General features: G+C 43.7%; 1 protein-coding gene across 1 annotated transcript in view; it reads left to right on the forward strand.

The window, feature by feature from the left end:
- Nucleotides 1-10,987: 10,987 nt before the first annotated feature.
- LOC142483693 (uncharacterized) overlaps nucleotides 10,988-24,277 on the forward strand; it is a gene marked incomplete at its 3' end in the record, with an annotated part of 39,232 nt that continues 25,942 nt past the window's right edge. Inside the window, exons 1-4 of the mRNA XM_075583708.1 lie at nucleotides 10,988-11,287; nucleotides 18,833-18,949; nucleotides 19,769-19,835; nucleotides 21,501-21,574. Of these exons, the coding sequence (XP_075439823.1) occupies nucleotides 11,141-11,287; nucleotides 18,833-18,949; nucleotides 19,769-19,835; nucleotides 21,501-21,574 (405 nt within the window). The remainder of the gene's footprint in view (nucleotides 11,288-18,832; nucleotides 18,950-19,768; nucleotides 19,836-21,500; nucleotides 21,575-24,277) is intronic.

The following is a 24,277-nucleotide window of genomic DNA, read 5'->3' on the forward strand; positions in this document are numbered from 1 at the left end:
TTGCATGGGAGGGAGGAGCTGCTTGCTCTCTCTCTCCCTCTTTCTCCCTCTCTCTCCTCTACCTCTCTCCCTCCCTCTCTCTTTTAGAAGCTTTACACCTGCCATCCTGCCTACAGTATGTGATGATATCACAATGTCTCTCTTACATCACAGACAGGCTGACATCATCACACAGGCTGGCGGCCAGCAAGAGACAGAAATGCAGATAGAGACACACTGACAAATACATACACTGTAGGCACAGGCACCATGCGGCTTCTGCACCATAAAAGTTCATTTGAATCAAAAATAATGTCATCTTTTAAGTGAGGCGCTATTGAAATCTTGGGGGTCTAAGTGTCAAGACAATCTTGACATAAAACGGAGGCATCATTTTCAATCATTCAATAATGATGTGGTTTTGGATGACAGTATTCTATGAGATATCATGGGAAAATAATAGGAGACATAATGGAAATACAGTATCGTCCAATTTGTGACCATAATGGGAATATACATAGCGCTTCCTTCACAGGAAATAATACATGTGACATAACGGGAATGTAGTAAGTATGTGGGTTTGGCTGGGATTATCCTACATCCTGCAGGGATATAATAACTGGGAAAACGCTATATTTGATACCGCCACGTCGTGGGATGAGCGAGTAAACATTGCATGTCATTTCCCAGAATCCCTTGCTGCAGTGGGAGCACTGTATGCTACTGTACTGTAGGTGATAATGGTTGAAATATATATATATATATATATATATATAGATATATAGATATATATCTATATATATATATATATATATATATATATATATATATATATATACATACACATCAACCAGTACAATAATTTAAAAGGGGGGAATTAAAATGGTTGAAGTGGATAATGACAAGTATATACCGATCCAAAAAAACAACTCCTGAGCATGTATGTACTGCTTACATGGATGTACTATTAGCATGTACAGTGTTGTTTGTTACTGCAGTTACCAATTTATTTCCATTTTAAATATTTAATTTCTCTGAAATGGTGCAAGCAAATTGTATGAAAAGTTGCAAACGAATACATGAATGTTTTGTATCCAGAGTCAGGGGGATGAGATGAGATGGGGTCATGTTCATACAGTATTTGAACTGTACATTACTAAAAGAAGGTTTTTTTTCTATGCAGATACAGTATAGTGTTTCAAACACATGCTATACACACGTACACACACATACACATACACACACACACACACACACACACACACACGAGGTAATGTAAAGATGTGGGTGAACAGAGCGAAAAAGATTGTACTAGAAACGCTTATTAACATCAAAGGAATGGGCCTAAAGCAAAAGTTTGAACAGCAGCAGCAGCTGCAGTACCCCTGATATCTATGGATGGGACAGATACCCCCTGCAGACGCACGCACGCACGCACGCACGCACGCACACACACACACACACAGGGAGGGGTCTGTAGTGTGACAGAGCACACCAGCTTCGCCACCAGGCACTCCTTCTTGAATTAAAATAAAACTATCTCCTTACCTCTTTCTGGATGCTCCCTCTTTACCAACAAGAGGGACAGGACCAGCTCTCCTCAGCTTCCATTTTCCTCTTCCTTTCCTCTCTCCCTTGAAAACTTTCTGCACCTGAGACAGTGGGAGGGAGGGAGATAGAGCATGAAACAGCACCCCAAATCCTGTCCCATTACAAGCAGCACAGGCTTCTGTCCCTCTACTCCTCTGCCTCCAGTCATTTGCATGGGAGGGAGGAGCTGCTTGCTCTCTCTCTCCCTCTTTCTCCCTCTCTCTCCTCTACCTCTCTCCCTCCCTCTCTCTTTTAGAAGCTTTACACCTGCCATCCTGCCTACAGTATGTGATGATATCACAATGTCTCTCTTACATCACAGACAGGCTGACATCATCACACAGGCTGGCGGCCAGCAAGAGACAGAAATGCAGATAGAGACACACTGACAAATACATACACTGTAGGCACAGGCACCATGCGGCTTCTGCACCATAAAAGTTCATTTGAATCAAAAATAATGTCATCTTTTAAGTGAGGCGCTATTGAAATCTTGGGGGTCTAAGTGTCAAGACAATCTTGACATAAAACGGAGGCATCATTTTCAATCATTCAATAATGATGTGGTTTTGGATGACAGTATTCTATGAGATATCATGGGAAAATAATAGGAGACATAATGGAAATACAGTATCGTCCAATTTGTGACCATAATGGGAATATACATAGCGCTTCCTTCACAGGAAATAATACATGTGACATAACGGGAATGTAGTAAGTATGTGGGTTTGGCTGGGATTATCCTACATCCTGCAGGGATATAATAACTGGGAAAACGCTATATTTGATACCGCCACGTCGTGGGATGAGCGAGTAAACATTGCATGTCATTTCCCAGAATCCCTTGCTGCAGTGGGAGCACTGTATGCTACTGTACTGTAGGTGATAATGGTTGAAATATATATATATATATATATATATATAGATATATAGATATATATGTATATATATATATATATATATATATATATATATATATATATATATATATATATACATACACATCAACCAGTACAATAATTTAAAAGGGGGGAATTAAAATGGTTGAAGTGGATAATGACAAGTATATACCGATCCAAAAAAACAACTCCTGAGCATGTATGTACTGCTTACATGGATGTACTATTAGCATGTACAGTGTTGTTTGTTACTGCAGTTACCAATTTATTTCCATTTTAAATATTTAATTTCTCTGAAATGGTGCAAGCAAATTGTATGAAAAGTTGCAAACGAATACATGAATGTTTTGTATCCAGAGTCAGGGGGATGAGATGAGATGGGGTCATGTTCATACAGTATTTGAACTGTACATTACTAAAAGAAGGCTTTTTTTCTATGCAGATACAGTATAGTGTTTCAAACACATGCTATACACACGTACACACACATACACATACACACACACACACACACACACACACACACACACACGAGGTAATGTAAAGATGTGGGTGAACAGAGCGAAAAAGATTGTACTAGAAACGCTTATTAACATCAAAGGAATGGGCCTAAAGCAAAAGTTTGAACAGCAGCAGCAGCTGCAGTACCCCTGATATCTATGGATGGGACAGATACCCCCTGCAGACGCACGCACGCACGCACGCACACACACACACACAGGGAGGGGTCTGTAGTGTGACAGAGCACACCAGCTTCGCCACCAGGCACTCCTTCTTGAATTAAAATAAAACTATCTCCTTACCTCTTTCTGGATGCCCCCTCTTTACCAACAAGAGGGACAGGACCAGCTCTCCTCAGCTTCCATTTTCCTCTTCCTTTCCTCTCTCCCTTGAAAACTTTCTGCACCTGAGACAGTGGGAGGGAGGGAGATAGAGCATGAAACAGCACCCCAAATCCTGTCCCATTACAAGCAGCACAGGCTTCTGTCCCTCTACTCCTCTGCCTCCAGTCATTTGCATGGGAGGGAGGAGCTGCTTGCTCTCTCTCTCCCTCTTTCTCCCTCTCTCTCCTCTACCTCTCTCCCTCCCTCTCTCTTTTAGAAGCTTTACACCTGCCATCCTGCCTACAGTATGTGATGATATCACAATGTCTCTCTTACATCACAGACAGGCTGACATCATCACACAGGCTGGCGGCCAGCAAGAGACAGAAATGCAGATAGAGACACACTGACAAATACATACACTGTAGGCACAGGCACCATGCGGCTTCTGCACCATAAAAGTTCATTTGAATCAAAAATAATGTCATCTTTTAAGTGAGGCGCTATTGAAATCTTGGGGGTCTAAGTGTCAAGACAATCTTGACATAAAACGGAGGCATCATTTTCAATCATTCAATAATGATGTGGTTTTGGATGACAGTATTCTATGAGATATCATGGGAAAATAATAGGAGACATAATGGAAATACAGTATCGTCCAATTTGTGACCATAATGGGAATATACATAGCGCTTCCTTCACAGGAAATAATACATGTGACATAACGGGAATGTAGTAAGTATGTGGGTTTGGCTGGGATTATCCTACATCCTGCAGGGATATAATAACTGGGAAAACGCTATATTTGATACCGCCACGTTGTGGGATGAGCGAGTAAACATTGCATGTCATTTCCCAGAATCCCTTGCTGCAGTGGGAGCACTGTATGCTACTGTACTGTAGGTGATAATGGTTGAAATATATATATATATATATATATATAGATATATAGATATATATCTATATATATATATATATATATATATATATATATATATACATACACATCAACCAGTACAATAATTTAAAAGGGGGGAATTAAAATGGTTGAAGTGGATAATGACAAGTATATACCGATCCAAAAAAACAACTCCTGAGCATGTATGTACTGCTTACATGGATGTACTATTAGCATGTACAGTGTTGTTTGTTACTGCAGTTACCAATTTATTTCCATTTTAAATATTTAATTTCTCTGAAATGGTGCAAGCAAATTGTATGAAAAGTTGCAAACGAATACATGAATGTTTTGTATCCAGAGTCAGGGGGATGAGATGAGATGGGGTCATGTTCATACAGTATTTGAACTGTACATTACTAAAAGAAGGCTTTTTTTCTATGCAGATACAGTATAGTGTTTCAAACACATGCTATACACACGTACACACACATACACATACACACACACACACACACACACACACACGAGGTAATGTAAAGATGTGGGTGAACAGAGCGAAAAAGATTGTACTAGAAACGCTTATTAACATCAAAGGAATGGGCCTAAAGCAAAAGTTTGAACAGCAGCAGCAGCTGCAGTACCCCTGATATCTATGGATGGGACAGATACCCCCTGCAGACGCACGCACGCACGCACGCACGCACACACACACACACAGGGAGGGGTCTGTAGTGTGACAGAGCACACCAGCTTCGCCACCAGGCACTCCTTCTTGAATTAAAATAAAACTATCTCCTTACCTCTTTCTGGATGCCCCCTCTTTACCAACAAGAGGGACAGGACCAGCTCTCCTCAGCTTCCATTTTCCTCTTCCTTTCCTCTCTCCCTTGAAAACTTTCTGCACCTGAGACAGTGGGAGGGAGGGAGATAGAGCATGAAACAGCACCCCAAATCCTGTCCCATTACAAGCAGCACAGGCTTCTGTCCCTCTACTCCTCTGCCTCCAGTCATTTGCATGGGAGGGAGGAGCTGCTTGCTCTCTCTCTCCCTCTTTCTCCCTCTCTCTCCTCTACCTCTCTCCCTCCCTCTCTCTTTTAGAAGCTTTACACCTGCCATCCTGCCTACAGTATGTGATGATATCACAATGTCTCTCTTACATCACAGACAGGCTGACATCATCACACAGGCTGGCGGCCAGCAAGAGACAGAAATGCAGATAGAGACACACTGACAAATACATACACTGTAGGCACAGGCACCATGCGGCTTCTGCACCATAAAAGTTCATTTGAATCAAAAATAATGTCATCTTTTAAGTGAGGCGCTATTGAAATCTTGGGGGTCTAAGTGTCAAGACAATCTTGACATAAAACGGAGGCATCATTTTCAATCATTCAATAATGATGTGGTTTTGGATGACAGTATTCTATGAGATATCATGGGAAAATAATAGGAGACATAATGGAAATACAGTATCGTCCAATTTGTGACCATAATGGGAATATACATAGCGCTTCCTTCACAGGAAATAATACATGTGACATAACGGGAATGTAGTAAGTATGTGGGTTTGGCTGGGATTATCCTACATCCTGCAGGGATATAATAACTGGGAAAACGCTATATTTGATACCGCCACGTTGTGGGATGAGCGAGTAAACATTGCATGTCATTTCCCAGAATCCCTTGCTGCAGTGGGAGCACTGTATGCTACTGTACTGTAGGTGATAATGGTTGAAATATATATATATATATATATATATATAGATATATAGATATATATCTATATATATATATATATATATATATATATATATATACATACACATCAACCAGTACAATAATTTAAAAGGGGGGAATTAAAATGGTTGAAGTGGATAATGACAAGTATATACCGATCCAAAAAAACAACTCCTGAGCATGTATGTACTGCTTACATGGATGTACTATTAGCATGTACAGTGTTGTTTGTTACTGCAGTTACCAATTTATTTCCATTTTAAATATTTAATTTCTCTGAAATGGTGCAAGCAAATTGTATGAAAAGTTGCAAACGAATACATGAATGTTTTGTATCCAGAGTCAGGGGGATGAGATGAGATGGGGTCATGTTCATACAGTATTTGAACTGTACATTACTAAAAGAAGGCTTTTTTTCTATGCAGATACAGTATAGTGTTTCAAACACATGCTATACACACGTACACACACATACACATACACACACACACACACACACACACACACACACACACACGAGGTAATGTAAAGATGTGGGTGAACAGAGCGAAAAAGATTGTACTAGAAACGCTTATTAACATCAAAGGAATGGGCCTAAAGCAAAAGTTTGAACAGCAGCAGCAGCTGCAGTACCCCTGATATCTATGGATGGGACAGATACCCCCTGCAGACGCACGCACGCACGCACGCACGCACACACACACACACAGGGAGGGGTCTGTAGTGTGACAGAGCACACCAGCTTCGCCACCAGGCACTCCTTCTTGAATTAAAATAAAACTATCTCCTTACCTCTTTCTGGATGCCCCCTCTTTACCAACAAGAGGGACAGGACCAGCTCTCCTCAGCTTCCATTTTCCTCTTCCTTTCCTCTCTCCCTTGAAAACTTTCTGCACCTGAGACAGTGGGAGGGAGGGAGATAGAGCATGAAACAGCACCCCAAATCCTGTCCCATTACAAGCAGCACAGGCTTCTGTCCCTCTACTCCTCTGCCTCCAGTCATTTGCATGGGAGGGAGGAGCTGCTTGCTCTCTCTCTCCCTCTTTCTCCCTCTCTCTCCTCTACCTCTCTCCCTCCCTCTCTCTTTTAGAAGCTTTACACCTGCCATCCTGCCTACAGTATGTGATGATATCACAATGTCTCTCTTACATCACAGACAGGCTGACATCATCACACAGGCTGGCGGCCAGCAAGAGACAGAAATGCAGATAGAGACACACTGACAAATACATACACTGTAGGCACAGGCACCATGCGGCTTCTGCACCATAAAAGTTCATTTGAATCAAAAATAATGTCATCTTTTAAGTGAGGCGCTATTGAAATCTTGGGGGTCTAAGTGTCAAGACAATCTTGACATAAAACGGAGGCATCATTTTCAATCATTCAATAATGATGTGGTTTTGGATGACAGTATTCTATGAGATATCATGGGAAAATAATAGGAGACATAATGGAAATACAGTATCGTCCAATTTGTGACCATAATGGGAATATACATAGCGCTTCCTTCACAGGAAATAATACATGTGACATAACGGGAATGTAGTAAGTATGTGGGTTTGGCTGGGATTATCCTACATCCTGCAGGGATATAATAACTGGGAAAACGCTATATTTGATACCGCCACGTTGTGGGATGAGCGAGTAAACATTGCATGTCATTTCCCAGAATCCCTTGCTGCAGTGGGAGCACTGTATGCTACTGTACTGTAGGTGATAATGGTTGAAATATATATATATATATATATATATAGATTCAGAGGCAGTCACGTGGCGACAGCCTCTGAAAAATCAAATTTGACCAGCACCAAATTTCGCGCCGCTACGTCGCATTGCGCTTACTATAAGCGCACACAATGGCGGCAATACATGTTTTGCCGCAACGTCGCCGGCATTATAAGCGCAGCCTAAGGCTGCGTTTATAGTACTGGCGACTGCGATTTTGCGCAGTGCCTTAGCAAGTACATGCAGTCCATCGCGGGTGCCCATAATGGGGTCGACGCGATCGCTGGAAGACTTCTTCGGCCCAAAAAAACCTTGCGCACCCCTGCTTTACGGTAATGTCATGATTTGCGTGGTGGGAAATTTAAGTGGTGGTCTTGCAGCCTCCATACTATTTAAGAGAGTGGGGAGCACTATACTTGCTCACTGCACCTGACATAGGGAATCATTCTCTGAACTGTTGTGATCTTTCTGCAAATAAATGCATGCCTTTTTTTTTTCCCCAACGTAAAATAGTGCGCGCGACAAAGTAACGGAGTGATGTCGCCGTCGCAAAAACTGGAAGCCGGCAAATTTTGATTTTTCAAGGGCTGTTGCGTCACGTGACGGCCCTTGAACAAATCAAATTGCCGGAATCCCGCAACGCTGCTGCCCGGCGAAACATAACTTCCGCCGGTGGCGACGTCACACGTCGAGTCGCGGTCGACGGCATTATAGGCACGGCCTTAGATATTGTGGAGAAGGCTCGGTTCAGTGTCCAACTTATTCCAGACTGACTTTCATCAGACTATATTGAAGTCTATGAAACCCCTCATGCTAAAAATCAGTGACGAACTCAGAATCAGTGATATGGAGAAAATCAATGGGCATTGACATGTCTGATATAGTTATCAGCATCGGCAGCCCTCACTTTGTTGTCAGCCCGAAATCTGTCCTCATGAAGCTGCTTCCCTGCGTTCCGCTTCAGTTGAAGGCTATGTCCTATTAGATCTTACAATGGTTAAGGAGCATTATGATTGGTAACAAACTATGGACAGTGGTGGTAGTGCATTTGATAAAAGCTGTGGTTTGGTGCTTGGTTGCTGAAGAATAGAATTTCTTTTAAAGCATTTAGAACTGTGAAGTGGCTAAACAGGATTTGAAGCAGTACAAGCTCCTTGTAACTGTGGGATAGTCACTTTGTCTGCTTTGTCCTTAAGCTCCAAGGCCCTAATGTAACATGCTGTGGAGCCGCTTCTTTGTGCAAGAAACTATTTTAGTCCCTATTGTTTAAATGGAGCTGCTCTCTTCCCCAGTGCAGGAAAGTAGTTTCACAGCATATTGTATAGTGGTGCAATAATTAAACGGTGAGCTTTAGGCCCGCGCTTATAGTGCCGGTGGTGGCGACGCGACGTCGCCCGAAAACATGCATTGTCGCCGTCGCGTGCGCTTATAGTAAGCGTGACGGGGCGACGCGATTTTTTGCAGCCGGAAGATTTGATTTTTCAGGGGCTGTCGCCTCGTGTGACAGCTCCTGAACCAATCAGTGGCCTGGTCGCCCGCGCCGCTGCCGCAAAGCGAAATACAACTTTCGCTAGCGGCGACGGGTGACGTCACGTGTCGCCGTCGCGGTCACTATACGCGCGGCCTTACACAGGCAGGGGACTAGTGCCTGGAAGCTGTATATAGAGTGCTATATAAATGAATACTGTAGTGCATTATCATACCATTACAGTTAGTCCCCGCTCTTCAACGTTTCACTATACAACGAATGGCATATCCAGGGGTGAGCAAACTTTTTATGCCGAGCCCCCCTTTTCATCCATGACCTTTCTCGGGGCCCCCCTGCCTGATGTAATAAAAATCGTATGGAAAAAAAAACCCTTTATTAAACGGTATACAATGTAAATACAAATATGTCTAAATACTTATATATTTCAACAGCTCACGCTTGCAAAATTAGGCTGCGTCCATGTTGCCGCTGAGAGCGGTGACATCTCAAAGCATGAGTCACATAATTTTGCAAGCACGAGTGGGGGGGGGGGGAGTGGATCAGGGCTATTTTTGTGTGTAGCTGTGTGTGTGTGGCTGTGTGCATTGACTGCTGCTGAGCGTGCTACAAAGACAATTTTGTTTGTCTCCCCAAGCGCCAAGCTTGGGAGAGCGTACGTGCACAAAGGCAATCCTTTAGGGTGGGCATTCATCCACTTCTTTGCTACCTCCCTTTCCTCTCTCCATTTTTTTCCCTTCCCTCCCTTTTTTCCTTCTCCCATTTGCCTTTTTATTCTCCCTGCTCTTTAGCTTGCTTTCCCCAGTGTCATCCACACTCCTACCTACAGTATTATGTATTATTTATTTATTTCCGTTTTCAATGTTGTGTTATTTTTAATTATTTCTGTATATTCATAGTATGATTGATAGTGGCAGCCTACCCTTTCACTTGCAGAGGAAGTTGCAGAGGATCGCAGCGAAACAGTTTGCCAGCGGAGAGCAGGAACCCAGCGCTATTGCAGGGCAGACACCGGAAGGAGGGGCGTTTGACATCACAGCGCTGGGGCGTGCTCCTCCCCGTACCTCCGAAGCCCTCGCGCGTGCGCACACACAATCACGTGGCCGCCACCGGCACTATCCTGTTCGCCCGCGCACATCTTCGGCTGCCCGTCCGTGCACATCTTCTTGGCCCTTCCATGCACAGCATCTGCCGGCCCACGCACACCAGGTTTCGCTGCACGCGCCCCCATAGATAATCTTGCGCCCCCCCCCCCCCCCCGTTTACGCACTGCTGCATTCAATCACAACACAGACACAGCACACATGATCACAACACACACAGAACACATACTCATATCACAACCTACACAACACACACAGACACAACACACAGACACAACACACACACTCAATCACGTAGCAAGCGTGCCCTCTATAGAACAGCCCTTGCAACGGTTTCACTATCCAACGCTACTTCCAGAACGGATTCCATTGGATAACCGAGGACAGCCTGTAATTATACACAGTACTATGCTGTTAAATTATTCCCCTTTCCCTGGCTGGAGATGAGATCAGCTCCAATCTAATGTGACTACAATCTTGTCCAGTACTCAAAAGCACCTTCACAGCATATTGAATTGGGAAGGTTTGTAGAATACAATCAGATCTTCTTGATGAAAATGAAAAGGCCACTTTCGGTCCAGAACACCTACATGTCACTCATGTTCTGTCCTTGGAGACTGATATCCGTGTTTCCTTCAACATGATTTCTGCTTTAATAACAGAAAGAGTAACATTGTTAAAAGAACGCACAGAACACGCGCACCTCAGCGCACAGAACACGCGCACCTCAGCTAGGGAGACTGCTGCCCCAGCCCCCTCCGTGCTGCATTACTGTGACTAGGGCTGGCGTGCTGGCTATCAGTGACGTCACTACGCCTGCCCTCACCACCAGGCGCTGGTTTGGTGGCATAGAACGGGGCGTCTGCAGCGGCGGCGGCGGCGGCATCATCATGCAGGGCGCAAGGGCAGGAAGGAGCGGGCAGGCTGCTGATCCGCGGCCGTGCAACGAGGTAACCACGGGCAGAGCCGGCGGGGCACTGAGCAGGGTTACCCCACGCGCTGCCAGGGTGGCAAGCAACACACGGGCAGAGAATTGGGTAAAGAGCGCCTTGTGCATGAAGAGCCGTGCTCAGAAGTCCGTGATTAGGGTGAAAGAGCCCGGACTCTGGGCCGGGTAGGCAGTAATATGCAAAGGGGAAGAGTGTCTGCTTCCTGGAGTGACAGCTCTCTGCAGGGCCCCGTGGTTGGATTACCCACTGGCCCTATCTCACCAGCCTTACACATCCGTTCATACAATTCATCTCTCATTCCCAGCATACTGTAGGACACTGCAGGTTTATGTGGTGACATCTGGGATGGGGCAGGAGTGCATCGCCATGTTAGCAATGGTTTGGCTAAATGTTACTGCATGTGTACTGCATGTGTACTGTCCAAGTATTATTTTTTTGATCATAGGAATTCAGATTTTACTGCTTTTACACCTAGTTGTTTTTTTTGTTAATAATAAAACGCGTTACACGATTGTTGTGTCCAGCAGTTCTGATTAAAGCATTTACTGTAGTAAAAGAAAAACACTGCACAGAACAGCAAAGCGTTAATATTAAGCTATTATTGGCTTTCTTGTTTTTTGTTTTACACAATTGCATCCACATTTTAATGTATTGAAAGTATGCAGAAAAATTCATTAAAACATTTTTTTTTACATAGTGAAACCATGCAACACTGCATGTGTAATTTTTGTAACTATGCCCAAGACATACAGTACTTGAAAAGGAGAGGTAACTCAATGTATTACTTCCTGGTAAAACATTTTTATAAATAACTCATTTAACCCCTAACCTGCTTGCAGAAACACTGAAGTTTATTGCTGGCCCTGTGACTGAAGGAATCCGAGTACTTTGACAGCAAAGCTTTGATTTGCTATTGAGGGTGATGTTTAACCCTTTGAAGAAAAAAAATGTTCCCAGCACTCATAAATGATGAGTAAGTGTCAAATGGATATGCCAAAAAAAACTTTACCCATATTACAAAATCATAACAAAAAACACGAATGAATGAACAGTTTAGACACTGTATGTATATATACATGCAAGAACACACGGATAGAGAGAGAACAGAGCACAGTGTGTGAACACAAGTCCAAAACACCGTGCGCAAAAGGGAAATACTACACACAAGAACAGATGACCAAAGGGGGGGGGGGAAATGAGAAGGAAAAGAACACAATGAAAATCTGTTACCACCGAAAGGTCTGTGGTACTTCCCTTAAGACCCTTAGGCCTTGCCCCCGCTGCCTACTACAGCGTCCGCTGTGGCGGACGCTGCGCGCACGAGAGCCCTCCCCGCAATGGCGCCGGGCCCGCTGCGAGCGGGGGCCGCAGCGCTCGAGCGAGAGCTACTCCTGCTCTCAATAGAATTGAGAGCAGGACCTAGCGTCGAGCGATACGGCACGCCCCCCGGCGGTTCAGCCAATGAGGGCGAACCTGCCGGGTGACGTCATGGCCACGCCCCCGTCACTCCTCCGCCACGCCCCCCCGGTCTCTTACTGCAGCTCCCTGCAGACCAGGTAATCGGCTGCACGCGCCGCCAATCTCGCGGGCGCGCGTTGCAGCTGAGTTACAGGGGCCGTAGCCTTAGGCTGCGTACATTGTGCGGAGACGACGTGAGTGACGTCGCTTGCGCCGAAAACAAACACTAGGGCGCCATTATAAGTGTGTATAGTGTGAGCGCGTGCACAAGAGCGACCGGCGCTTCGCGCGACAACCTTTATTGAATTTGCTGTGCGATGCTGGTTCTCGTGAGCAGTTCGCCCAATGAGTGTGAACCAGCTCTGTGACATCACAGCCACGCCTCCCTGTCGCTTCTGCCTGCAGGACAGAACAGGCGAGCGTGACGTTGCACACGCATTCACTATGGACGAGTCCTTAGTTAGGTCCTCCCTTGTTGGCAAAGAAAAGATGTAAAATGTGTACTGTAGTCCCAATGATGGGAAAGCAGTTGCACAATGGCTGGCCTATGTAATAGCCCAAGAAACAGGTATGTCCTCTAGCAGTGATAAACAAAACAAGAAAAGCTTCCCTGTTGAATGCACTCGTACAGTGAGTGCGTTCAACAGGGAAACTTTTCTTGTTCTGTTTATCATTATTATATTGTTCCTATTGCACCTCCAGTGTTAACATATCAATCAATATATTAAGGCTGCGCTTATAGTGCCCGCGGCGGTGACGCGACGTCGATCCGAAACAAATACATTGACGACCTCGCAAGTGCTTATAGTAAGCGCAACGGAGCGACATTGCAACCAAACATTTTGTCGCCGGGTCTATTTGATTTTTTAGAGACAGTCGCCACATGTGACTGTCTCTAAACCAATCAGGGACGTCGCTTCAAATCAAATTATAACTTTCGCTGGTGACGTCTTCTGCCGTCGTCGCCAGCACTATAAGCGCGGCCTTATACTGTAAGTACCAGGTCGCACTATATTCGGGCAAATATGGTACTTAGGCTGATGCGGGAGTATCATCCCTTCCCCCTTTCCCACAGAGCTCCGAAACTTGTGCAAAAAAAAAAAAAGCTAAGTACAAGCAAAAGTTCAAAACGCTGGAAAGCTCCAAGTATAAGCGTCCTCAATACTAAATATTCCCCAGCAGGGCTAATGGTATGTGATGCAGGAACCAAAGAACCGTATAGCTGCAAATTCAGATTTCCTCCCTCCCCCCTTTTTTGGTCATCTGTTCTTTTGTGTAGTATTTCCCTTGTGTGCACTGTACTTTGTTTTGGAATCATTTGTGTTCATATTTTGTTCACACACTACTCGGTTTTATCTGTGTGTGTGTGTGTGTGTGTGTGTGTGTGTGTGTGTGTGTGTGTGTGTGTGTGTGTGTGTGTGTGTGTGTGTGTGTGTGTGTGTGTGTGTGTGTATATATATACACACACACACACACTACATTGTTCATTCATTAGTGTTTTTTGTTATGATTTTGTAATTAAGTAAAGTTTTTTTGGCATATCCATTTGACACTCATCATTTACCTTTCAGTGCTGGGAACTTGAGTGTGTTTTCGTGTGGATATTTTCAAGGGTTTTAGGGTCCCTCGCATGTTCCACTTGTACCACCATTGCGCTTTTGCATAGATGTGTTTATTTTTAGAGTGCTGCCTATACTCTATACTTTAATGTTTAACCCTTTGGTTGCGATCTTTCAGTGACCACGGGAATAGAGGAAATATGGTAGGGCACTCGACCTGCATTGCGACCTTTTTAAGTGCTAGATAAGACCAGGAGGGCTTTAGCGTTTTCCAGGTAAATCCAAGCGTAGAGTATGTTACAGCAAAAAGAAAAAAAGTGAGAAGCGCAGTCAAAATTGGGTAGTGGTAAAACTAGACACTTTTATTAAAAATCCTGTCCCAGGGATCACCCTCTAGGACAACAAAAACATGATGATCAATATATAGACAATAAAGTTTAAAAACTGTGCAGATGAAGCTGTTGTGCAATTGCACTCAATGGGTCTCCAAGGGGTTAAAAACGGGAGAATCCCGGTGTACAGTCAGAGTCCTGTAAACTGTGCGCTGCCCGGGCAGATTATGATATAGAGGGGTACCCCAGGGTTGAAGCAATGCTCGATATGCTCACCCTTTAATCGCTGCTGGTCCGTGGGGGTCCGATGACTTTCTTCAATCTCGAAATTTGCTCCAGTACACGCTGCACAGATGCACGTTGACACACGATACCACGCAGCCCTCCGGGTGTCCGGGTCTGATGTCACTTCCGGCCGTGACGCACAGACCCTTCCCGGTAGTCTCTGGACTGCGTCCGTCAGCTCTCCTCCTGGTGGTTGCCGATGAAAGGCAAACAAACTTGAAACAGGTGCTACTGGCTGGAGCCCACTGTATGATGTTGCTTGCTCCACTGCACTGAATGAGAGCAAAAACCCTATGCTCCTCCTCCTACGCGTTTCACCATGAAGATGGCTTCGTCAATTTGGGGCCCCTTATTTGCCTGACAATGTCTTGGTTAAATCTCATCTGGAATTCTAAGGACATCTTTTTATTTATAGATTATGTATGCCATGATCTTATTGCTTTTTCCAGTTGTTTCTTTGCCATTAATACTGCGTCATTGCTCTGGAACACATTGCTTCACGAGAGGCCCACGCCAAGTATAGGGCGTAGGATAACCCTCTATTATATGCTGGAACATTACTGCTGTAGTGTTGGTAATGAGCTTCCCATATGATTTGGGTTTTATTGTAGAACAGTTGCCTTTAATCTAACCCAAGCAGACCAGATTTTAGGAACCATTAATGAAGCATTGGGCAATAATGCAGTTACTTTTGGACATTTAAAGTAACCCGTATCAGTTGGCATTATTTTAATGATTTTTTTTTTTTATTATCGAAACTGAAACTCAGAGGAAGGCCAGCGCTAAAACGAGGCACGGGCCGTGGCACCCAAATATTGAGGGGGAGTGAAACGCAATCGCCAGGAGCAGTAGTGGTAATGTCACAACCTTTTGAAGTGGGTGATCACCGTTAAAAACCCAGTGTCTGCTGCCTACGTCCTGGGTAAAGTCACTTTACGTCCCCTTGTGCCTCAACTACCGTTATTATAATGTTACATTATAATGTTAATAGTGCAGGGATTTATGCCTGAAAACAATCCAAGCACAGGAATGCATAAGCAACAATATTATATTATCATATCACAATGTCCCTATATTATTACCTCAACTTCAAAAAGAGTTTCCCGTGGTTTTAAGCTTAAAGCTACAGCGCCAGTGAGCGTGCGCGAGCAACGGAGTGCCTGGTGGCGCTCGTGGCCTTCAGCCGAGCAATCTGAGGCGGCGGGGGCGCAGCCATGATCTCATGTGTCTGCTTCGCCCTCATTGGCTGAACCGCCACCGTGACGTGGCCATCGCTCGGCCGCACCATAAGTCAAATTTCTTGACTTCTCAAAATGTAGTCGCCACTCGCGCTTGATCATATGCGCGCATGCACTGACTGGGGCCGGCCCCATAGAGCCGTATTTTGTACGTGCTAGCAGTGGGGACGAGGCCTTATGCCTTGTCCATGAGGACGGAGCGCCATGGCGCTCGCTTGCAGCACGGGCGATTCCTGGCCTGCAGTGTAGCGCGATGGGCGGCTTGCTCGGGGTGTGCCCGTGATGTCACGTGCGCAGTTCGCTCTCATTGGCTGAACCAAGCACGTGACCGGCCCATCGCGCAACAGACAATTTTTGTCTCTGCATGAATCGCGCCTACAGACGCGCGAGCGCGCACACAGAGTATGGACACTCCAATGGATTTACATTGATCAACATGGAGAGGCCTAAGGCTGCGCTTATAGTGCTGGCGACGTCGCGGCAAAACAAATATATTGCCGCCATCGTGTGCGCTTATAGTAAGCGCGACGGATTGGTCGCGATCGCTGGAAGTCATCTCTATTTGATTTTCCAGCGACCGTCACCTGACAGTCGGATCGCCGGCACTATAAACGTAGCCTAAGGCTTGCTACCGCCGGGTCACTTATGACTTTTAATATGTCTCACTATCGCTTTAGTGGGTCGGTGTGTGTGTTGCACACTTTTTTGATTTGCGTTTAGGTGTGTATTGTGTGTTGATCTTAATGTCGATCCGTTAATACAGTACAGCAGTGTTTTCTTTATAAAGCTTTCTATGGTTGCCTGCATTTCCCCCTTGGTTTGGACTCCAGGGCCCTGACACAGCGCTTTGTATATTGCATACTTTGGTTAGTCACAAAAACCTGGTCTCTCTGGTGTCCCTAAGGGTAGACGTGAGAAAGTATGGCTTCGACGTTATTAGAGATGGACGAGCGTGTTCAGTCTGCAAATTCTCACGCACATTACTATTTCTTTGCAAATCCGTGGAGGTTTGTGCAAAGAGTTTGTTATAAAAAGTTTGTGCAAAAACATGCAGTTTCACCTTGCGCCACTAGAGTTCGCACCGACAAACTTCATAAATTTCGCTGAGACTCGTTATCACTAGAGTCCCAAGTGCTATACAGGCATACCCCGCTTTAAGTACACTCACTTTAAGTACACTCGCGAGTAAGTACATATCGCCCAATAGGCAAACGGCAGCTCACGCATGCGCCTGTCAGCACGTCCTGAACAGCAATACCGGCTCCCTACCTGTACCGAAGCTGTGCGCAAGCGGGGAGACTATAGAGCCTGTTACAAATGCGTTATTTACATCAGTTATGCACGTATATGATGATTACAGTACAGTACATGCATCAATAAGTGGGGAAAAGGTAGTGCTTCACTTTAAGTACATTTTCGCTTTACATACATGCTCCGGTCCCATTGCGTACGTTAATGCGGGGTATGCCTGTATATACCTCCCAAAACACACCATTTTATACAACGTGGAGAGAGACGTGCACCTAATGGAACACCCCTGAGATTCCTGGGAAACATGCTATTTTATTTATGCAATATATATATATATATATATATTATATATATTATGTCTTTAACAAAACTACAAAAGTTACAAACGTGACAACCGGTCATGTTTCACTCCCCACAAAAAGCGAAATGCTGACCCTGAGACCATTTTGGTGGACACTCATGAATGTGATTGCATTGTGCAGTAGTTTAAGTGGGGCAACGTAAAGTCATCAATGCACTCACAAGATGCCAGTATCAGCGGGTTCATCAGAAAAGTGGGTAGTTCTCCTCGAAGGCATTGCAGCTGTATATACTGGATGCTTCTAGTAGTGGTCTGACTGCAGAGTGTGCTGGAAATGTCACCCGAGCCTATTCCCACACTCCTTTCCGGTATCTTCACTGCCGCGCGTGTCCGGAGCCGGTTCATACTGTTTTTTAGTGAAGTGCAGAGACAACCTTGTGTAATATTTTGGTTCAGTGATTCATAAACCGCCCCATTATAAGGAGAGAACTCACCAGTGTAACATCATTTAAAGCTTGAATAAAACAGTGTTATCAGGGTAATTGTGCTCAAAACCAAATATAAGTGCAATTCTTAAATAAGAAAGTGCTTAGTGAATTATTCAATACTGTATAACAATATAAAATATAAACTGAAAATTCTGTGATGAAAGACCAGAAAGTGACAATTTTCACTTTTTGATTATTTAAAGCTTACCTGAAACCCAGCAAGAATACCTAAGATTATAGGAACTACTGCCAGGTTTACATAAAATGGCTATTATTTGTAGGGTTTTTTTTTGTGTGTGTCAAAACAAGCACACAAAAAAACAACAAATATCTCAGGAATTAAATGGTCCATTGAAGGTTGGAGGACCATGGATCAGCTCAAGGGGAACCCAATTCCAAGTAAGTTATAAACCAAATAAGAACCAAAAATGTATAGCATCGTGAGCTGCTGATTTTTAACCTGTCTTGAGTATCAAACAGTAATGTTGAAATTAAGTTCCAGCACTAGTCTTCCATCCTATTATGCTTGGTTCTGGTTAAACATCAGGTAACCGACCTCCTAGATAGTTAGTGAACGTATTGGCTTGTTTGTTGCCCCTTCTTCTGTACTACAACAATGACATTAGTGAGACATTTTAAGAAGTTAAAGCCCTACCCTGAGTGCCTTTGTCGGTGAATTCGGAAGACTTGATTTTTCGTGTTTAATTTTACCCTACCCAGGTCTTCGCTGACCTGTCCTCCGGGAAATTGCCTCTGGACCCAAGCGGCGTTTTGAACAGTGAACTGGACAGAAATGAGAAGGTCTTCCAAGCTAAAATGACAATGATTTTAATGAAGGTAGGAGCCATATCGCTCTACCATGAATATATGGATTGATGTTTCTTACATGATATTTTCATTTAACCGTTTAAAGCCTATGCCTGTGCTATATATTATTTATGATGTGATCTGCATCAGGGGGGTTCGCAGACATTTCTCAGGTCTGTCAGAGGAATGGAGTACATGGGTTTGAAAGCCTGTACAAGAGTAGAGAGAACACACCTGGTACACCTGTGCATGTGTTTTCACAGGCTACTTTAAGTTGGTATTCCATATAAAGTGACAATCTCCTGTGCCCGCCATAAAAATAAATGTTTATTTCATTTCTAAATTCTGTAAGGGCATTCTGGATAAATGATTTTTATTTTTCTTCCCCTCCGAGGGAAATAAAAATGGTTGCTGCCACCCACAAACATTTTAAAGCAGCTATTTGCATGGGGATGTCTTAACAGTGCAATAATAAACCGGTGAAAACTGTGTAAACCAGTTTTTTGGAAAAAAATTAAATAGAACAAGAAAAATCTGCACAATACAATCTAACTGTTTTGGGTTCTGATTTTTATTTTTTTTATATATTTATATATTATTTTGGTGGGGGATGCTGCTTCAACCCTAATTTTAGTGGAGCACCTGAAAAAGCAGATTGTGTGCTGCAGTACAACCAGCAGTGAATGTTATATCTGTATCCAACACACACCACCACGACATTCCATATCAGATAAGTGTGAGGTGTAGCTGAATAATGTGCAGGTATTTGTTGTTATGGTTCTGTCTGCTACAAAGTAAATAGTAACTGCTGCAACGCCTTTTCATGTCTGTTTTTTTTTTTTTACATAGTACGACAAGCCTTTTGAAGATGATCTACTAATAGATATTGCAAGTTTAACTTATGATACCCCAAATGGTAAGGAAGTATTTGCAACCGATAAAAGTCCATGGGAAATCTCATGTGAGTGGGTAAATTGTTCTTTTAATCGGTTAATTGTTGGAGCCAAGAAATGTAGTCTGGTCCAATAGCACGGACATGTAAAGTGTTTATATTTCCAAATGAACATGAAAACTACTTACTACTTTAAAAAAACAAACCCCAGGAAATGTCAAGTGACCTGTTAATACTGTGTATGATTGTATGCATAATAATTGTACGGTTTCATTTTCTGGCTTGTTATATCTTGTAACATTATTTTAATGCGTGTCTCACATTCAAATGAATGTTGCAAGTGTTAAAGATCCCATCGGGACCAGAGATTGATCTATTTAATTAAACACTTGGAACATTCATTTGCGAGTGGCGTTTGTTGGAGATTCTGCAGTACCAAGGCAATTACACCAGTGCTGCTGTTTTGGTGTCCCGATTACACTGTAGTAGCCAAGCGTGTCAGCTTTTTTTTATGGTGGCACTCCTCTCTATAATTGCAATATGGCATCGCTGAAATTGGAGAAAGGTGGGAATAGATCTAACTGCTTCATATTTTTTTACATTAACCATCATGTCAAAGAATGAATTGCTTACAGGCATACCCCAGTTTAAGGACACTCACTTTAAGTACACTCGCGAGTAAGGACATATTTACAATAGCACCATACCTCTGTGTCCATACGCTTGCTTCGCGAGTGCGGACACTTATTCTGCCCTACAGACCGCCGTAGTAGCGATGCGCTGATTCCCCTCGCCCAATAGGCAAACGGCAGCTCGCGCATGCGCCTGTCTGCACGTCCTGAACAGCAATACCGGCTCCCTACCTGTACCGAAGCATCGATAAGTGGGGGGAAAAGGTAGTGCTTCACTTTAAGTACATTTTCGCTTAACATACATGCTTTGGTCCCATTGTGTACGTTAATGCCTGTATATATATCTAAAAATTTTTTTAGACATGTGTCCAGTGTTGCAAAGATCAATGGCTTCGTTTTGGACAGAACATGTAATTAATTTCCGGTTGCACGTGATTTGATCATCATTTCTTTGTAGCTATTAGTAAGTGTAGGAAGATGTTTGTGTCATCCCTACCAATGATATCAAAATGAACGTCTTCGGCCAGTTCATATTGGGACCTCCTTTCATTAATTGAAAGTTGAACACGATCCACTTCTCTCTCCTCAAGTCTGCAATACTTTCCATCTTTATTCAGCCATCCACTTATCTCTCCGTTATGCTCCTTGAGTGGTTCATTTAACACTCCTACCTATCTCAGTAGATGTCTTCTCAGATGTTTTGGCTCTTTTAACCTACTTCTGCCCACTGGTTCAGAGCAAGTCTCTGTAGCTGCCAGCATTTCTCTCCTCTCGGGCTACAGCCTAATTCTGACCTGATATTGATACCAACAGCTGCTACTGCAAGCATTCCCTGGTTGGATATCCAGACTACAGCAATATTTGTGCTACCATTGTAGTTCACCTAGCACTGTGATGACACTTTTTAACCCATTAAATATGACAAGAAAAAGCAAACCTATAACGTCTAGCAATCCAATAAATTATTATCTCAACGGATGACTCCCCTTCTCTGCTTTATTTAATGTGTTCATTTTTACTCAATCTTTTCTTTCTTTTTTTTTTTTTTTAAATCTAGGACCCAAAATATGGAATGGCTGCTATAAAAATATTAAAAAGAAACCGAAATATAAAAATCGTTCAAAGAAAAAGGTATTTATCAACTTTGTAGTCTTATTTTGCTTAAGATAGATAGAAAAGACAAGCCCAAACCCTCATAAAGCATTACTAAACAAATATTTTAGTGGGTAAAAGGTACTGAATACACATATGGTACAGTGGAAAAATAAAAACAATTGGGTATAATAACCATCAGGAGTCGTCGGAATACCAGACCCTCATAGGCACACCGAAGTGACAGGGACCCCACAAGGAAGCCCAGCCAGCCTATTGGTAACAATGCAGGTAGGTGTATTCACACAATCACTGCAGCATTGGAAATACCCGTTCCGATAGGGAAAGCACCCTCTCCCGGTCCAAAGCATACACTCCATCACTGCAACTAAAATTTTCTTAAGACACGCTTGCGGAAGCCCCTTCTAAAGCCGCTCTCATTGCGGCTGCAGGGGCTCGCTGCCGAGCAGCAGCGCGCCTCAGCGCCTAAGCACTGACCATGCCCGAGGCCTAAGGCGTCCACACCCCACGCTCCACTCAGATGAGCAGGTTAAGCTGGAATCATAAGCAAAGAAAAGAAAGAAAGCTCCCTAATAGCCGCACAAGAGAACACCTATACCTATGTTAAAAATTACTATTTATTAATAAATGATTAAAATATATTTATTGCAGCAAAAAGCTAACGTGAACCAAAGTGATTAAAATAAATTAAAAAACGGAGCAGGTAACTGTATGCCTAATTCAAACTAACAGTGTATGCTAGGAATAACTATTTTAGAATGTCCCACTGCTATATAATTATACTAACAGTGGTAGTTATACCAATACAGTTCTATATAGTTTGAGGACTACACCTAAATGGAGAGTATAGCTTAATGTAGTGTGTGTGCTCAGAATAATATATTTGTTGAGCCAGCTAATGCTAGTATACGGATATATACACACACATATGTACCAGACCAACGGGTTCAAAGGTAAATGAACCTAGAGGTCTGTTATGTTTAGCAGAACAGCTATTTCAAGATCACAAAGTATGTGTCTTGTACTCAGAACCATGACAAATAGGAAAGTAGTCAGAGTGTTGTGCTTCCTTTAGAAGGCTCCGAAACACTCTAACTGAGAGAAGGCAACAGTCCTCTCCGATATAGCCAGCGCACTAGGTGGTGACGCTTAGCCTGCCCAACATATGTTTCACCGTTGTGGCTTCATCGGGGGCTGGAATCACCTCCTTTCAGGGAGCAGCTGCGACACAGACACTCAAGGGTGACGTCACCGCTCAGGAGTGGTACAGAGATCAAATGATTACCGGTAGCATGTGTCACGGGAGACCAGGACTAACACGCATGGTACATCATTGGTGGTTTCTTCTCGCTCTTCCTCATCTGGATTATGCCCCGTGTTTTCATGCTCCCATAACATTTCATGCATAAATCCTCAACTCCCTTTTAGATAAGTGCAAAGTCTTTTATGGAGATAATGTGTAATCCTTTCCCCTCCAACAGGACATACATGTACAGGTAAGGGAGGAGCTAGGTGTCCCTCTATAAAAGAGCTCTGTCCACCAAAGCTTGGGATTTCTTCCATTATGAGTTAATGTTCCTTTTTAGTAAATGCTGCAGCAATTACAAATTGAAGACTAACCCGGTTAGGGATTGACTAAAAAGAAAAATGAAACGGGAGCAATGAATTGCTGTGACAAGGACTGCCGTACCCTCCTGAGGGACTTACACATGCATACTCTCATATGCATACGTTGAAATGTGTCCATATATATATAACCAGTGTTCGACAAACCTATACATTTGCTCGCCCCGGGCGAGTGGATTTAACCCCCGGGCGAGTAAATATTGGCCCAAGCAGCACACGTTTAGTACTAGGTGGCGAGTAGATTTTTTTGTGGCGAGTAGATTTTTTGGTGATTTGTCAACCACTGTATATAACCATACACAAACAACTTTAATCACAAGCGTTTCCTGATATTAAGTATTCATATATAGCATATCACGCACAGTGAAAGCCCAAATAAATACTTATTCTAGTAGTACATTTATTATTATTATTATTATACCTATGTGGTCACACTTTTTTTTTTTACACTGCTTTACAAAGCAGATCTAGAATTTCCAACAACATGCATTGAAGTTGTGGTTCGGTCTTGGGTTTCTTTTGTCCCCCCTAGATTGGAAGCAGGAGCTGTACCGCGTTATTTTCAGCTTTGGGAATCATCTCTTGCAGATATACTTGCCTCTGACCCCCAGTGGTGGATTTTCCATTAGGCCTGTGCCTAGGCCGGCATATTTCTTTACACCCCCTCCCCCCACAATATAAAGAGGCCCCTCTCTCTTCCCCACTGGTTGCTGCAGGAGAGAATAGGGCCTCTAAAGTTCTTACCTTCTGCGTCATGCCGCGCTTCTTCTGCAGAGTCAAATGACGCAGCGACGTCCGGTACCATGGCAACGTGCTGCCGTGTCACATCGCGGTACCATGACAACATGACGTCACGTTACCATCGTAACGCGAAGCCATGGGACGTTGTAGCTTCATTTGATGCTGCAGAAGGAGGGGCGCGGCACCAGGTAAGTGACTATGGCCGGCAGTTTTTGTAAATCCACTACTGGTGACCCTCGGTACCATCACCTGCTGGGGTAACAAAATTGCATCCTTTTGGCCCACGTGCCATGGGAGGTTTTAGATCCAGTAAGTACCAACAGCAACTACAGAAGTTAGTATCTTGGGAAGCAT

Source organism: Ascaphus truei, unplaced genomic scaffold, assembly GCF_040206685.1.
Source record: "Ascaphus truei isolate aAscTru1 unplaced genomic scaffold, aAscTru1.hap1 HAP1_SCAFFOLD_357, whole genome shotgun sequence".
Lineage (NCBI taxonomy): Eukaryota > Metazoa > Chordata > Amphibia > Anura > Ascaphidae > Ascaphus > Ascaphus truei.